Source organism: Melospiza melodia, chromosome 6 (assembly GCF_035770615.1).
Source record: "Melospiza melodia melodia isolate bMelMel2 chromosome 6, bMelMel2.pri, whole genome shotgun sequence".
Classification (NCBI taxonomy): Eukaryota; Metazoa; Chordata; class Aves; order Passeriformes; family Passerellidae; genus Melospiza; species Melospiza melodia.
Window position 1 is genome coordinate 55,590,390 of NC_086199.1, and position 17,063 is coordinate 55,607,452.

The window sequence follows — 17,063 nt, forward strand, 5'->3', positions numbered from 1 at the left end:
GGATTAGTTTTTCTTTGCAGGTGAGGCAATATCCAGTGTTGGATGGAGGAAAAAATGGTGGATTGAATCAGGACAAGAAGGGACTCCAGAGCAGGTGAGGGGGTGTATCCAGGATAAGGAGAAAGGATAAAAAAGGCTCAGATATGAGCCAGGAGACCATGATGCTCATCTCAAACAGGCTGGGGATCCCCTGGGAATGGATTCAGGAGAGGTTATAGCAAAGCTGTAGGTGATGGACTCATGGGACCCCAAAGCTATGTAAAATAAAGGGAAAAATTGAAACAAAAATAAGGAATGAGGAGTGCTCCTTCCACCAGGGGTGTTAGAGGCACTTGAGGGGCCCAACACTCCCTGTGACCTGGAAAGGGGGAGCAAGCAGAAGTGAATAAACCCTGTGGTGACTCAGAGCTGCTCACCCACAGCATCACCAGAGCCAATGGAATTACTTGTGAGGCTGTACAGATCCATGTGCCTCAGGGAGAGCTCAGTTTGGCTGCAAAACCTGCAGAAACAGGGCAAAGGGGGGAAAAAAGGAATCTTTGGGATGGTCTGGGATCCTGGTACAATGTTCAATGCTCCCAAAGGTTCAATGCTCTGTCCAAGGGAAAGGGACTCGGCAGCAGCCCCCAAAAGCTGCCCAAGCATTGGCAATTCCCTGTTTCCCACCACAACATGGGCTGGGAGGGGGGCAGCTGATGAGGTTGTTTGGCTGCAGCAGCTGAAGGCAAAGCTCTGTCACATGGAACAAGATTAAATCACATCCATGGAATGGCAGAGGGGCCCCCAAGGTGGGATTAGGGAAACCCGGGGTGGCGCGGGTGCAGTGGGATCAGCAGGGACAGGGGGCCGTGCCTGGGAGGGACAGCAGGAAATGGGGGTGGTTTGAAATGCCTTTTTTCTTAAAAAGCAGCTCAAATCCCAGAGAAAAATCCTGCTGGAGCTTTTAACAACCCAATATTTGGCCAAGTTTGGCCCCCACAACACTGCATGCGGCCTGGGGTTTGGGCCGAGCCTGCTCCCACCCTCCCAGAACTCCTGGGTTTTGGGAGGAGGAATGGATGTCTGAGTTTTCCTGCCCATCACAGATCTCAGCATGAACTGGCTCCCACAAGCAGAGTGAAACCTCCCTTCATCTTCCTCCCACTGCCAACAAAAACCACTTATCCTTCACTGGCCACAGGGAAAAAAAATATTTCGGGGTGGCTCCCTGGATTCCACAAGGGTGTCCTGCCCCTCTGCTTCAGAAGAGTTTTAGTTTAAACATTTTTAAATCTCCTCCTATGGAGAATGGAGCATCTTTTCCCTCTTCATGACTTTTCAGGGTTGAAAAGACCTTGAGGTCACTTTTTTTATACCCAATGGGGCTTTCCAGGCTGCAGGGCTGCTGAGGGACCTTGATGTGGTGGCAGGTGTCCCTTCCCATGGCAGGGACTTGGAACTGGATGGGCTTTAAGCCCCTTCAACCCAAACCATTCCAGGACTGAGCGATTTGCCAAGGCTCCAGGTTTGCTGGGCTGTGTGGGATGTGGACAATGGGTGGACAATGCCCAGGGAAGGGATGGAGTGGGAGGCTGGGAACACATTTAACTCACCAGCATCCATAACCAGAGTCTGAGAACCCAAGCTTTTTGGTGAAACACCCAGAAAACAGGGACTAAGGGTTATTCCCACTGGGATTTAGGATCCCTGTCCCCTAAGAGAGGCTTCCATCGCTGCCTACCCTGTGGATCACACTCCTTTCCAGAGTTCTGTCATCACCTTTTGGGCTGGCTGGAAAAAGGGAGAGCACAGAGAGCCACAGGGATTTTCCTCTTTTGTGGGGTTGCAATGGGAAGGCCCAGCCCTTTCCATCAATATTTTCCTACAGCCTTTAAGCACCAGCAATTACAGCCACAGCTTCCCAGCCAGACCCTCCTGAGGTTTCTGGTTTGGGATTTCTTAAATATTATTATTTTTTAAAAATACAGGAAAGGTGTGTGGGTTGGCCAAGAGCAAATGAGAACTGGTGGGAGCAGCCTCCAGGACTTGGCATTTCTCCTCCATTTTTTCCAGTGGGGAGCAGCCTCACCCCAAAACTCTCTCTGTGGGATGGATTCCACAGTCCCTCAAAAGCCTCCACCAAACTCTCAGTTTTATCAATTTATCCATGATATCTCTAAGCTGGGAGACACAGTGATGAGCCAGAGTGGATTCCCTGAAGCTGGCAGCGTGGATGGACATGGATTTCCCACCTTCCTGCCCTCCCAGAGTTTATCCAAAGGGAAAAGATACCTTCAGAATCCATCCTGGGAATAAAACAGCCGATGTGCCATGGCGGGTGTTCTCTTTGGATTTTCCTTCCCCTTGCAGTTCCCAGCCTTGCCTTTCAGGGCCAGCAAAAGCCTTTGGCTGTGCTGGAATTCTCTGCGCCTTAGAGAGCTTTGGGCTCCTTATTGGAGCTGAGCTCAGTTTAGAAGGGAAAAAAAAAAAGCAAAAGGAGTGATTTGGTTCCTAAATTCCCAAAATCTCAGCCCAGATTTCCTCCTGGAAAGCAATTTCAGATTTCCATGAACTCCACAGCTGTTTATAAAGGAAAAAAGGAGCAGCAGGACTTGCACTGACAACGTGGCCTTATAAACAGCATCAGCCCTTGGAAGCAACCACTGTCTCTTCCCATCCCAGCTGTATGCCCTGAACCAGCAATACCTGGATTTGGGAGCTCCTTGAGTCCGTCCACAGCCCATTCAGGCTTTCAGGAGGGTCTCATGTCAAGCAGCAGGTTTTGGGCTGGGGAACAGCCTGGAGCACCTGAGATAATCCATGGATGGATAATTTTCCAGCTGGAAAGTCGCCTGCTCCAGCTGCCAGTTTTGGGATGGAAAGAGTCCTTGTGTGCCCTGATATTTTGGGGACACCAAACCCAAGTTCCTAATGCACAATATTCTGTAAAATTTCTAATCTGGGCAGAGAGGAGCCCCCTGTGCTGAGGAAAGCCCCCTTCATGGGCACACACCCCCCTGCACCTCCAAACCCAGCCCAGGTACCTTCAATCCAGGGAACTGAAGCACCCAGCCAGCCTCAGTGCTCCTGCTCCGAGCTCAAATCCCTCAGAGGGGGTGAGGCTGCTGGTTTGGGATCTCTGAAGGCAGCACCTGCTTGGAAAGGGCTGTTGGCAATTCCACTGTCCCAGGAGCAGGGATGTGGTGAGGCCAGATCCGTGTGCTGCTCCTCCAGGAGAAGCCTTCAGAAAGCCCCAAACCTCTATTCTTTAAATTAAAACAAGGCACAGCTGATGATAAAAGCTGTGGCTGTGAGGAGACAGCAGCTGCACCCCACAATGCAGCCCAGGAATTTGGTTTTCCAGGAAACCCCTTGGCAGAGGGGACAAAGAGGGACAATGGGGGGGCTTGGCGTGCCAGGGAGCTGCTGGGGGTGAGCACAGCGAGGGAGCTCTTGGAAAGGACCTTCCTGCTCCATCTGCCTCTCCCCAGCTTCCCAGAAATCTGGTGAGCAGATTTGCAGCTTGCCTGCTGCCAGATTCAATCCCGGCCCTGGAGATGCTGTTTGGATAATGATGAGACCAAAATTCTTCAGCTCCTCTCCGTGGAGCTGAGCCAGAGCAGGCTGGAAAGGTGCAGGGCAGCCCCCAGGACACTCACCTGTCCCCAGAGAGGTGGCACTTCCAGCCACACACAGGAACACCCACCCAGGGGATCAGCATGGGACACCAGGGGCTCCAAGGCCAACCAAAGCCCAGCCCTCACTCCCAGCTTCCACTCCCAATCCCCCCAAAGTGTTGTTTTAGGGACAGGGAGGAGACTGCAGGTCCCACATCCCCACAGAACCAGGGGTGCCTCCAAGGAGGCTCTGGGCACCTCCTTTCCAGGGATCTGGCTTGGACTCACCTGCCCAGGACTCTGAAATTCCAGGCTCTGCTCCAAGTAAGGCTTAGACCTTCCTCTTCTTCCTCATCCTCTTCTTTTTCTTCTTGTTTTTGTTCTTCCTCCTCCTCCTTCTCCCCTGCCCAGCCCCTGCAGACCTCTCACCAGAGGAATTTAGGATTTTTGCCCTCCAGGATCCCCCCCAACAAAAACCTCTCCCCACCCCAACGAACTCTGCATCCTCAAGACCTTCCTTTATAAGGGAGAGGAAACTGCCCCTGGAGAGCCATTAGAGGCTTCCAGTAATTAGCAATTACCAGCCCTGAAGAGCTGCCCCTGCCTCTCCTAACGAGGTTTGGTGCTAATTATAGCAGGCAGAGCCGGGAGCCCTGGTGAGGGGCCGTGGCAGCGACCACACAGAGCCTTCTGGATTCCTTGGGATGTATAAAAGGGCTGGGGTTACTCCAGGACAGTGATCCCCTCCACTGCCAGGAGCTCTGGGGATGCTGTTCCAGGGCTGGCCTGGCTTCCTGCTCATCAGCTGCTGCTGTCTCATCCATCACTTGCAGTAATTCCTGCTGAATATTGCGGGATTCCGCCGTGCCCGGCTCCAGCCAGCAGCTAAATCCATCCCCCTTGGAGCAGCCCTGGGGATATTTGGGAACTGAGCAACGTGGAATGAGAGCACCCAAATCCTTCATTTGTCAGGCTCAAGTGTGTGTTCAGCGTCCCAGTGGAGTTTAATCCCTCCTGAGCTCTTCTCTGCCCATCCCAGCACTTCCCAAAGGGGCTCTTCTCCAGCCAGGGCAGCAACTCCCACCCCAGCTGCTGGAAAACAAACCCCCAATGCAGCTGTCAGTGTTCAACTCCCTTGGGAATGCCATAAAGCCCCTAAAAATAAACAAACACCCCCTCCCTTGTTCAGCCCCCTGAGGTGTTTTGGCCCCGTTTGGGCTCTGCCCACACGCCCTGAGCGAATTTTCATTCACTAAATTCAATTTAATTCAATAAAACTGGGATTTTAATCAAGGTGCTGAGAAGGAGCAGCCCCAAATTGCTTTCCCAGTCCAGCTCTTTGATGGGGCTCATTTTTGCCCCAACAGGAGAAGGTGGGTGTATGAGGAAATGGAAAAGAATGAATCCTTGAAACCCCTTGGATAGACACAGGCAGCAGCAGGAAACACCTCTGGGAGCTGTAGGAGGGCAAAGGGTGCCTGGGTGGGTTCTGGAGCAGGCTGGGGAGCTGGGGTAAGTGGCTTCCCAGGCTGTGATCCTACAGGGAATCCTTGTAGGGGTGGAGGGAGCCAGGAGGGTGCAGGCTCAGGGGAAGGATAACAGGGATGCCCAGCCCTAATTTAAGGGTGATTCTACAACCATGCACTCCTTTCCTTAAGCTCCCAGAAATAACCTATCCTAGGAGTGCCACAGGCGGTTGGGAACTCGGTTTTTATTGTCACAGGACACGGCAGCAGACAGTGGGGTGGGTCACAACAGAGGGGACAGGGGAGTCACACCACAGGGGCCCAGCACAGCCACCCCGAGCAGCCACAGAGCCCCAACACCCAGAGGGAGGGGAGGAACATGAGCCACGAGCCCGGCTCCTTCCCACACCTTTCCTGCCCCATCCCTGTGCAAAACAGGGTGGTGGTTTTCCCTCTGGGAACAGGGCAGCTGATGAGCAGACAGAGGGGGACCTGCAAGCAGCTTCTGGAATTGGCTCCATTGTGTCCATGCTGCTGAGCACAGCCTGGATGGGCTGGCAGGGTTGGAGGATCCAGGAGTTTTACTCACCAGCCACGTTGAGGAAGCAGGCTCCATGCCCAGGGAATGGCTGCTGCCAGCCTGGGAGCCAGCACGGCCCTCGGGGTCACCCAGCATGGTGGGTGCTGGATTTGGGGTGCAGATACCCTCAGCCAGCTCAGGGGAGGGGGAAAGCCCCCCAAGATGTGCCTGTGCTGGGTCTGAGCCCCACCAAAACAGGGCTGAGCCTCCCTCCAAGGGCTGTCCCAACATCACTGAGTCACCCCAGCCATGCCAGAGGGGGAGGAGGGAACAAAGGGATGAGGAACACCTTCCCTGCTGGCACAAAGCCCCCTGTTAGAAGAACCCAGAGGCTTTTGTAGCCCGGTGCCACCCTCTGCAGTCCTGCCCTTGCCCTGCAGAGCCGGCACAGCCCCAGCAGCCGCCCCCATCCCGGGCTGAGCCGGCGCTCACTCGGGAATGTAGTCCCTGAAGGAGTTAAAGCTGAGGCTCCTGCCCGCCGAGTTCAGGCTGGAGCTGGCCTGCATTTTGGGGATCTTCTCCATGAGCTTGGACACTGTCCTCCTTTTGAAGCAGCCCGGGGAGAAGTGGCCCTGCCTGAGCAGCTCCTGGTAGAGGCTGCTGAACACCGCCACCGGCTCCTCGTAGCTGTCCCGCGTGGAGATCTCGTAGAAGGGAATCTTGAGGGCTTTGGAGAGGTTCTCCCCGTCCTCGGTGGACACCATCCTGTCGAACTGCAGGTCCTTCTTGTTGCCCACGATGACCACGGGGGGCTGCTCGGCGCCGCCGCTGCGCTTGGGGCTGGCGTGCAGGTGGTTGATGAGGAAGCAGAGCCGCATCACCTCGTCGAAGCTGCAGCGGTCGGTCACCGAGTACACCACGGCAAAGCCATCGCCCCACTTGATCTTCTCCTCGATCTGCAGCGAGTCCTCCTCCTGCCGGGGCACACACGGGCTTCCCTCAGCACCGCTGGAATGCCGGCGCCGATGGATGCAACCCTGGTGAACCTCCCGAGGGCGCCGTCCCCATGGAGGCTGAGAAGGAGCAGCCCCAAATTTGCTTTCCCAGCCCAGTCTTTGATGGGGCTCATTCCCCCTCCCCCGCCACAGGAGAATGTGGGTGTAAGAAGAGAAATGGAGTATCATTCCCTTGAAGGGAAACCCCTTGGATAGATAAAAGCAGCACCAGGAAACACCTCTGGAGTTGTGGGAGGGAAAAGGGACAGCAGCACCGGCAACCCAGGACAGGGATGGGGTGGCTTAGGCAGTGTGGCAGGTGGGGACAGCCATCAGCCCTGTCCTGGCATGGATATTGGGGGAATCAGTGCTCCCTTGAGGTGCCAGGATGCTCCACTGTCACAGCAAGCACAGCTATGCCCTGCATGGGAATGGGGGAATATTCACCTGAAGGGAATGGGAATGGAGGAATATATTACTCTGTAATATATTAATAATATATTACACTGTAATATAACTGAGATTAGACATAAATTCACCAGAACACCCTTTTCCTGAGGTGACCACCATGATGTTCCAGACAGCAGGAATTAGGCCAGTGGGAGAGCAGGGGCTGCCTTCCCTGTCAGGCTGCTCTGCTCCGTGTTGTTCTCCCAGCTGAGCTCACCTGTCCAGCTGTGTCGAGGATCTCGAAGTGCACCATCTCCCCATCAATGACAGCCACGTGCCTGTAGATCATTTCTGGCAGGACACACAGGGAAGGTGTGTGAGAGAGCCCCCAGGTGGCTTTGGTCACCTGGGTGGGTGGCCGAGGGGGCAGCAGTGACCAAAGTGTGGGAGCAACAAGGGAGGGAGAGGGGCTCCACAGGAGAGAGGGAGGAGGGGATATTTCTGGGACATTCCAGCAGGGACATGGCTTCAGTGCTCAAAAGACAACCCAAATGCAAGATAAAAAAACCCAACAAAATCCTAGAATTCAGGAGAGCACAGGCTCCAGGGGCTTAGATGCCTCCTGTCATTTAAAAGCCACTCCCCAGCAGATTGGGAAGGAATTCCAGGAACTGAGCAGGAACTACTGGTTTGATGGCTGGACTCTCAGAGGTCTTTGCCAACCTAAATGATTCTCTGATCCTATGATGCTACATGATTCCACTACCCCTTGACTGAGCCTGCTGCACTTCCCTGTGCAATCCAAAGGCTCATCCCAATAGATTTTGCCTAAATAAGACCAGAAAGGGAAAAAGGCATGCAGGACCCAGGGGGTGTCAGGATGTCCATGAGCTGCCTGTCTGTTTGAGGAGGAAGGAGAGGGAATATGGGGAATTTGGGGTCAGAGTTGGCTCTGCCATGGTGGCAGCCCCAAGGAAAAGGAGTTTTCCTACCTAGGGTTGGGTCATAGTCTCCAATGAATCTCCTGGTGATGAATCGTACGGTCAGCGCTGGAAAAAAACACAATGAACCCTGTTGGAATTGTCAGTCCTCTGGACTAATCTTTGCCCTTGCAAGGGCAAAGGAGCAGCAGGAGCAGCCACAGCTCAAGCAATTAAACCCCCTCATCTGATTATACATCTCCCTGCACCAGAGCCCAGCAAGGCAAAGCCCAAATTGCTGGCAAAACCCTCCCTGGCGCCTTTGGTCCTAACATTTTTTCCAGGAAGCTGCTTTGGAAATGCAGTGGTGATGCCTGGAGAGGGAATTTCTGGACAAAGCCATGGTTGGGAGGGTGAAGAGAGTGCAGGAGTGGAGAGAGAAGTGGTGCTTGAGCCCTTTGCGGTGTTAATGATGATAATGGAGATGGGAGTGAAAGGTGCTGGAGAGGCTGAGAGCTGGCTTGGAAAGGCAACAAGAGTGGAAAGTGAAATTAGTGGAACAGGGGAAAAAACAGGGTGGGGGGAAAATCCCCAAAAGACCTAGGCAGGAGCACAGAGCCAGGAGGGGGAGGAGGAAGGGAAAACAGAGCAGGAGTGTGACAGGAGGATAAACCTCACCAGAGTCAGGATGTGGTGAAAACCCCTCCAGAAACAAAAGGGGAAATGAAAAGTCAACACCAAGCTGGAACAATACTGGAGCAAGACTTGGAGCTCTGCAACCCAGGGTCAGTTTGTCCCACCTGCCCACCAGCAGATGTTGCTGGTGTCCTGCCCTCACAGACCCACACCAAGCCCATCAGGATCTGTGTGATTACCCCAGGAATGTGGCTTAAATAACCACAGAAAGGGAAAGAGGGATGCAGGAACTTCTCCTGCCTCTCACACCTGCTTGGCTCCTCTTTGGGGGGCATCACCATCCTCTCACCCCCCCAGTCTGTCTCTGGGTTTGAAACCTGCACAGCAGGGAAGGGATTTGAAGAAAAAAGCAGGTAAATTAGCCAAACTGCTCTGAGGAGATAACCAGGCATCCTGCAGGAGGCACCTACAGGCACCTTCAAAGAGGCAACGGAGTTATCGGGGGGGAGCGGGACGAGGCAGGCTCGGTCTCTGGAAAGCACCTGATTGTGTGTCATATGTCAGGCAGCCACCCAAAGCTGGAGCACATGGTGTGGGATGAGAAGAGGAGCCAATTAGATTGATTAAAAATTGGCTGGAGCGCAGGAACACGAGGGGAGCTGCCAGCGGGGGAAGCGGCCGCAGGCGGAGCGGCCGTGGCCACCCAGCCTTATAAGGAGCTTTTTCTCCCCATCCTGATCATCAGTCACCTCGGGAAGGGCTTTCCTTGGAGCTGAAAGGGTTAATTGTGCCTTAAATGTGGGGTGGGGGCTCAAGGGGTGATTTACCTGCTACGGAGTCAGGCTGGCACCTCGGGATAGCACCAGGCGTGTGCCCACGTGCTGCCCTGTTTGTGCTGCTGTTGAACGGCCCCAGAACCGATCCATCTTCACTCCACGTGCTGCAGGCAGAGCTCTGCTCTGGATTATGGCAGAGTTTACGCTGGGCAGCAGCAGCAGAGGAGAGCACAAGCCCCAGCTGGGCTGGATTTCCAGCCCCCGCTGCTGATTCACACAGCCCTGGTCCTTAAACCACACGGCTGCACCCCAACCCATCCCTGCTCGGAGGGTCTGGGACCTCGGGTCTCCAGATTCTGAAGGCTTCCAAACTGCTCCAAAAAACCCCAAACTCCTGCTGAGAATCAAGGGTTATCCCTTTTGCAGCTGCTCACATAGGATTTGCCCTTTGGTTGTTCCCACCCCTCAACTCTCCCGACCTGGCTCTGTATCCCATGGTCATCCTGGGGGTGAGTGGGGCCCTGCCAGGATGGGAGCTTGGCAGCTCAGGGATGAAATCCACCTTCAGCCTGCCCTGCTTCACACCCTGCCCAGGAGAGATGCCACCCTCACCTTGGGGACACAGCTCCCATGTCCTCCCCACAGGAGCTGAAGCAATGATGCTGCTGCCCTTGGCTCCATCCTTGCCTCTCCCACACTCCATCCATCACCTGGGATGTCACCTGCCAGCTGGGCAGGGACAGTAGGACAGGTGTCCTCATCCCCTGCGCAGGGGCTGGCGGGCAGCAGGACCCAGCAGCTGGGGCACAGCCCCTGGGGAAGGTGACACAATGTCCCCTGTTAGGGGAGGACATGTGGAACAGCACCCAGGGGACACAGATGGGGAGAGACACACTCAGGGGGCTGCGTGCCCGCCATTCCCAGGGGCTGCTCCCTGTTCCTGGCACGCTCCAGCTCTCCTCTGCATGAGGCACAGACCAATTACCCCCCTGTGCCCTCACTCCATGGCCTGTGTCACTGTCCCCCTGTCACACACTCTGACAGCCGACCCGAACTGGAGGAACTTTTAAAGACCCTCAGCACGATCCCACCCTAAGGAGGAGGCACAAAACCCCCACAGCTGCCCACAGGAGGGGCCCAAAGCTGCCAGGAATCTGCTGTGTGCCGGGTGGGATGGCCAGCAGCAGGGAGACACATGTGTTTGGGGTGGGGGCGAGCCAAGGGCTTCGTACACCCCATAAAAACATCTGCTCCATCGGGGCCAAACACCTCCAGGGACACCCCCAGGGTTCTGGGTACCCCGGAGCTGAGCCCCATCCCGTGCTCCAGCCTTGCTCAGGGAGAGCTGGGAGCTGCTGCCTTCAGTTTAATCAGGGAACGAGGATTTTTCCTTAATGCTGGTTGCTGTCCATGGAAACACAATTCCAGCGGCTCCAACAGCCCAGCACAGGTGCCACAGCTGCGGTGCCTTCCCTTTTCCAGAGGGGCAGGACATTCCCTGTCCCCAAGGGCACAGCAGCATACCAGGCTTTGCATGGATCATGGATCACTGCAATGTAGATCCACATCTTTCCCTGCCTCTGACCCCAGTCCTGGCACTCCAAGTGCTGCTGAGGACACTTTTGCCCCCTCTGAGTGCTCGCAGCTCAGGAGGAGTGGGAAGTAGGAGAGGATGATCCCCAGGAAGGAAGGGGGTGAAGGAGGGAGCTGAGGTGCTCCCAGCACGGCATCCCAAACCCCCAGCTCAGCAGGCACAGATGGAGAGCGCTGAACGAGGCACAGGGAAAGGGAGTTTTCCTGAGGGAAAACAGCCCGGTGCTGCGGAGGAGGCTCCGCACAGCTGCTGCGGGCGCTGGGAATGAGCAGCCAGCTCCTCACAGCCGGGAAAACCCAATCCCGGCTTTTAGCAAAGTTCTCCCGGTCAGTGATGGACATCCCGGGTCCCCACGCAGCCGGGCACCCCTCGGGCAAGGGAAACGGTGCAAAGTGTCCATGTGGGAAACTCGAGGGGAAGGAAACTCAGTGCCCCTAAACCCCACGGCTGGGGGGGCACCGGGAGAATGTCCCTTGTCCTGGCTTCCAAAGGGACGTGGGAAGGTTGGTCCCACTGGCCAGGAGGGAGAATACCGGGGGAATGCCAGAGGAGTGCCAGGGCATAGCAGAGGGATGCAGAGAGGCGCGGGGGGATGCCAGAGGGATGCGGGGGACACCGGGGGGATTCCGGGGAGCCCCGTCCTACCTGTCTTGCCCACGGCGCTCTGTCCCAGCACGACGAGGCGCAGGGTGCGGGCCGGGCTGAGGCTCACGGAGCGGCGCAGGGGCCGCGGGAAGCTCATCCCGGAGCCGGGCCGGCGCTGCCCCGGGATCCGCCGCTCCCCGCTCCGCCGGGCGCTGCTCCGGCAGCTCCGCCCCGGGGGCCGGGCCGGGCTCAGCCCCGGGCGGGCCCGGCTGATGCCCTCCTCCTCCTCCTCCTCCTCCTCCCTGGCCAGCGGAGGCGGTCGTCATCCCGTCCCGGAGGCGGTTCGGGAGTTGTGCCTCAGTTTCCCCGCAGGCTGCAGCGCTTCCCGGCCAGGGAAAGGTGCTCCCCCGAAAGGGGCAAAGGTACGGCTGGACGAAGCTCGGAGCCACCTGGGCTGTGGAAGGTGGCCCTGTGCATGGCAGGGGGTGGCACTGGATGGGCTGTGAGGTCCCTTCCATCCCAAACCTTCCTGGCATTCCCTGGGTCTGTAAGAGTGAGGAAAGAGGGAAGTGGCGCAACACCTCCCCAGCCAGAGCAACACAGGGAGGGTGCTGGCTGCCCCAAACCACTGCCTGAAATCATAATTGTCCCCTTGTTTGTGCACCAGACAAGTTAGTAAGGACAAGAGGATCTGACTTAGCCCTGGCCATCCTCCCTGTCCCACGAGCAGGACGAGGAGTGAATCCTGGCTCAGCACAAACCAGCCACTAAATCTCCATGGATATCCAAGAGCAAGGACTCCGCACCAGGCCTGGAACTGAACTTTGTGTGTTTTGGGGCAGCAACAGCACCAGGCTGTTAAGCAGCAGCGTGAGGGGGTACCCAGCTGTGCAGGGAATGTGTAACAGCTGAGAGCAGTACCTGGAGCTGGCATGGACGTGCCTTGGGCATCCTGGGAAGAAGGGACAAGCCTGGCAGCACCTTGAGCAGCATCTTGACTCTCTCCATAAGAGCCCAGAACACTTCTGACCCATGGGATGCAGATCCCAGGTGACACCAGTGGTGCAAAAAAAGGAGCTGGGAGAAGGGACCTGGCCAAGGGTGTGGAGCCCTCAAACACCCACATCAGGGACTCAGCCCCTTTTCCGAAGGCTGCAGCCATTTCTCTGGCACAGGGATCTCTCAGCCTGACCATCTGGGGTGACTTGGCACAGCCCACTCGCTGCTTGAGGGAACATGAACCCACCTGGTATTTATAGCCCCTATCAGGTGTCCAAAGGGAACATCCTGGTGCCCACGGGGACATCAGCACTCAACCAGTCACAGGGTTATCGGGATCACAGCTGCTGCCAGCGGGATCAGGGCTGGAGGGAGGCCCCTGGATAACTCAGGGATTGTCATGGAGAGCCAGCAGACCTCTCCCAGAAAGCCATCTTGCCATCACGTGTGTCTTCCTTGTGCATCAGCCCCTGGAAACAGCCCTGCTCCGGCTTCTCCAAAGGCAAAAATCAGGCTCATGGCTACATCTGGGGCCCAGAAAGCAACAGCGAGGCAATAAACAGATTTTGGGACAAAAGCTGATTCCCAGCTGGGGAACGGGGGGTGTCAAGAAAAAGAAATCTCCTTTACATTCCTTCCCTATTTTTAGCCCCATTTCCTACGGAAATGAGATGTCTGCAATCAAGTCCTCTTCTTGCCTGATCCTCTTTAAGACCAGTTTTAATGCATTGCCTGATTTCAGGCAAACGAGGGAGAAGCCACAGAGAAAACCCCTTTTCCTGCGAGCTGTGTGACAACAAATGGGCAAATTTCATGGAAAAATCGACCCTTGCACTTTGGAAGGCAGGAACTGGCTGGGGGAGTGCAGAGAGTAACAATTCCTGCTGCTCCAGGTTCCTGCTGTGCTCACCTCAGGTGCAGCACAGCCCTGGCAGCTGGGCAGTCACACTTGCCTTAATTCCAAGTGTGTTAACAGCACATGGATTCTTGGGGATGAGGGAACAAAGGGACAAGAAGGGTGGAGTTAAAATGGGAGCACAGCTGCACTCGTGCCACAGACTTCCAATGTCACCTTGGGAAAATCAGTTCCCTTCCCACCACCTCCACGACCACTATGACCTTCCAATCCAAGACCAGCTGCTCCAGAAAAATCTATCCCTGGATTCTTTAGGAAAAGGGTCAGTGTGAGTCCTGGGGCTGGGGAATTTGTGTCCCTGACAGCACAGCTGGGAGAAACTCCTGCTCCTCAGGCATGGCGTGGTGGAAACCACATGCATGTTCCCACAGGAGCACTCAGCACCACATCCCACGTTTGCCAGGGAATGTTTGGCAGTGGGAACAGGATTTTATCACTGGTGATTGCTGCATGATCCACCTCTGGCACTCTGCAGCACAGCCAGGTGGGAAAGGTGCAGGAGATATTGAGTGCTGCTGAAATATTTGTGGTCAGGCTCCTCCATACTTACCAGTCCTTCAAGACACAGGGAGTCTGCTCTGGGAACCGAGCCAGAGGCTCCCATGAATCACAGCCCTGCAAACAGAGAATCAGCTGAAGTGAAAAGCTGGCCTAGAGCACAGAGCCAAATCCCCTCAGGCCATAGCCTCGGGTCAGGGGGATCCCATTCCATGGTCCAAACCACTTCTCTGCTGGATTGTCAGCTGTTTTGAGAGCTGCCCAGAAACTGAGCTTTGAGGCTTTTGAATCTGGGCAATGGTGTCTTCTTACTTAGGAAAGGAGGATAAAGTAACACCAGTCCCTTTTCTCTCCATGAGATGATCCAAACGCATGGAATGCCAACAGATCCATGCAGGATCCAACTCCAGTTCCAAAATGATTGAGGCATCTCAAACTTTGGTTCCCTAAGGCTTAGCTCCTCTCCCAAGCCTCCATTTGAAGGGCTCAAACCCTTTTCCAGCTCACCCACCACATTAAATTGCCACTTGTTAATTACTGCACAGACATTTCCATGTGCAGCTCCATCAGGGAATGCCCTCCAAGGATATAACCAAAGCCACACTGCCCTGCCCATAAACATATTTTGGGTTGCTGCAGCAAACCCAGCACACCCAAGAGTCCTCCAGCCTCCTTCAGCCCCTCGCCTTCCTTGATTCACTTTGTTCCTTCTGACACCAATCCTGCTGTGAAACCTGTGCATTCACAAGGCACAAGGACACAGATCCCAGCTGCTTCTCCATTTGCTACAAATAGGGAGAGGGAAAACAGATGGAAGGCCCCCTGTCCAGGCATGCCGGCCACTGCTGGACTCCTCCATGTGGGATTTGCATCAACAGGGACCCACTGGGAACACATTCCCTTTCTTTTTTTAATAAAAGGCTGGTTTTTAGGTCACAGGAGATAATAAAACCTCTAGTGCAAGACAAATCCAACCAGCAGAGTGTCCTGATGTCCTGTTCCTGTCTGCCACTGGAGTGGATTCCGACACGCGGCTGGATCACGCTGAGAAAACAAATCTGGCTCCACGTCAGAGCTCAAAGGCTCCTTCCAAAGCTGTGAGGGATAAAAAACACAGGGAAGGGGCAAATTAACAGCACCTCCCTCCCAGCCCAGGGCCTGAACAACATGAACAACATGTCCCCAGAGCTGTGCCACTGGATAAACACCGGCAGCCCATGGCTGGCAGAGCACGCGATCCAAATGTCCTGACAGAGCTGCTAAATCCCTCTGCTGCCCCGTGGCTTCCAAAGAGACGGTCCTGCACTTTGTTTTCCTACAGGAGCCGGCTGTTGGGGAGGAGGACACAGCCACAGGCCCCGTCTGTCCATCAGGCTCCATCACACCCCACAAACAGCCCCTCACAGCGGGAAGCTTCCCGCTGCGGGAACGGCTTTGCTGGGAAGCTGATTTTAGAACACAGAGCACTGTGCTGAGGGAAGGAAGATAAATCCCATTGTGGAAATGACTTAAACCTCCAGAAACGCTGCAAAGAGTGATCCTGTGGGATGACCAGGATGGGGCTGTCTTACCTTCAGCCACAAGAAGGATTTTGTGTGAAACACAAGTCCGAGCCCCTCAAAGCTGCAACATCCAGAGCACTGGAGGGGTTTGGAATAGCACCAGCCTTTGAAATGATGGAAATCTCGCTCCAAAGTGGCTCCTAAAAGCAGCTGGAGCTAAGGGGGAGCGAAAAACCTGGAGCCACAAAGGAATTCTGGTGCCACAGGCCACTCTGGAAAGGGCAGAGGAGGAGGGCTGGGCTCAGTGCATGGCACACAGAAATCAGGGATTCAGCCTCTCCTGGGGAGGGGAGGGCAAGGAGGGGTCTCGGGGGACACACACCTGGGATCCAGGGAAGAGCAGGGCCAGGGATGCGCTTGGCATTCCTGCCCCAAACAAGGGATGCCGTGAGGAGCAGCAAGGGCACCTCGCGAATCCTTCCCGCCAGCCCTTCCCGAGCAAACCTCGCAGCTGGCGAGAAAACAAGGCGTCCTTATGCTGGGAAATGTCAGGGCTGCGGAGCCGGCTGTCCCGCTGCCGCCGAGCCCTGCCGGCATTCTTGGAAAGCGCAGCGGGAGGGAGCGGCACAGGCAGCGGCTTTGTGGCCAGGGATCAGCGCTGCGGGCAGGGATCAGCGCTGGAATTCACTCCCGTTCCCAGCACATGCCCTCGGCTCGGCTCTCCAGCCTCCCTGCCTGCCTGCCGGGGGGGACAGACGCCACAGGGGTGGCCGGAGCCCGGGCCTGCTTCTTGTCTGACCCACGTGGATCTCCGGCTCTGGGCAAAGCATCTCAAGTCGCACCCGGATCTGTTTGGTCCTGGCAGAGAAATTTTCACTGCGAATCAGTGCTTAAGGGAAAAAAAAAATCCTCGAGTTTTCTCAACCTGTTTTGTTGGAAAATTCCTGCTCCTAAACTGTTTCAGTGCTATTTAGCACCAGGAAGGGTGACAAGGATCACCCTCCTGACACATGAAGCCCCTGTGACTTCATCCCTGAGAGCTGGGCATTCCTGCTTCCACTTGCAATGACAAAAAGCTTTTGATTCAAATTCTCCTGAAGAAAGCATTAAAATAATCCCCTTTTACCTCAGTCTGAATAAATAATTCCAACAAAACCTGTCTACTTTGCATTATAAACTTTTTTAAACCAAAAACTGCCTGATAGTGGTTGGATTTTCCCTTCCTGATTTTTTGTCCCCCCAAAATGCTGTGAAACCACCCTAATTTTGTGTAGTATCTCACTTGGATCAGAACCACATTCCCAAGGGCTTTTTGGGGGATCAGACTCACAGACCTTAAGCCCTTTGCTTTTCCTTGGACTCCACAGCAGCCTCTGCCCTCCGTATTGTTGAGCCCAGAATCCCGTGTTATTTCCAAGTGTTTCTTCCTATTTGGGAAGGACAGAACATTCCTGCTACATCCCCTGAAAGCCAAGACATGCTGTTTCTTAGCCCCAGCACTGAAGCACAGAGGGACTGAGGGTTTCCAGTCCAATTCCTTGGGCTGGCAGCGCCGCTTCCGCTGTGGACCGGGAACAGCCTGCATCCGGAGCTGTGGTCCCTGTGCCAGCCCACGGCACACTCTGCCTGCTGCTGGGATCTCTGCTCCCAGCATGGAGCTGCAACCACCT

The 17,063-nt window shown here is 55.3% G+C and overlaps 1 protein-coding gene across 2 annotated transcripts; it reads right to left on the reverse strand.

Annotated features, from left to right (window-relative positions):
* Positions 1-5,287: 5,287 nt before the first annotated feature.
* Positions 5,288-11,659, reverse strand: LOC134419279 (ras-related and estrogen-regulated growth inhibitor-like). 2 transcript variants are annotated; one of them, XM_063158333.1, is made up of 5 exons: positions 11,539-11,650; positions 9,351-9,482; positions 7,960-8,016; positions 7,245-7,318; positions 5,288-6,556 (listed from the first exon to the last, which is right to left on the reverse strand). In XM_063158333.1, exons 1-5 carry the CDS (start codon positions 11,633-11,635, stop codon positions 6,071-6,073), a joined length of 846 nt encoding a protein of 281 aa, XP_063014403.1. In that variant the 5' UTR covers positions 11,636-11,650; the 3' UTR covers positions 5,288-6,070. The 2 variants fall into 2 exon arrangements, with proteins under 2 accessions (XP_063014403.1, XP_063014404.1); XM_063158334.1 differs by lacking the exon at positions 9,351-9,482 and having other exon boundaries at positions 11,539-11,659.
* Between the last annotated feature and the right edge of the window lie 5,404 nt (positions 11,660-17,063).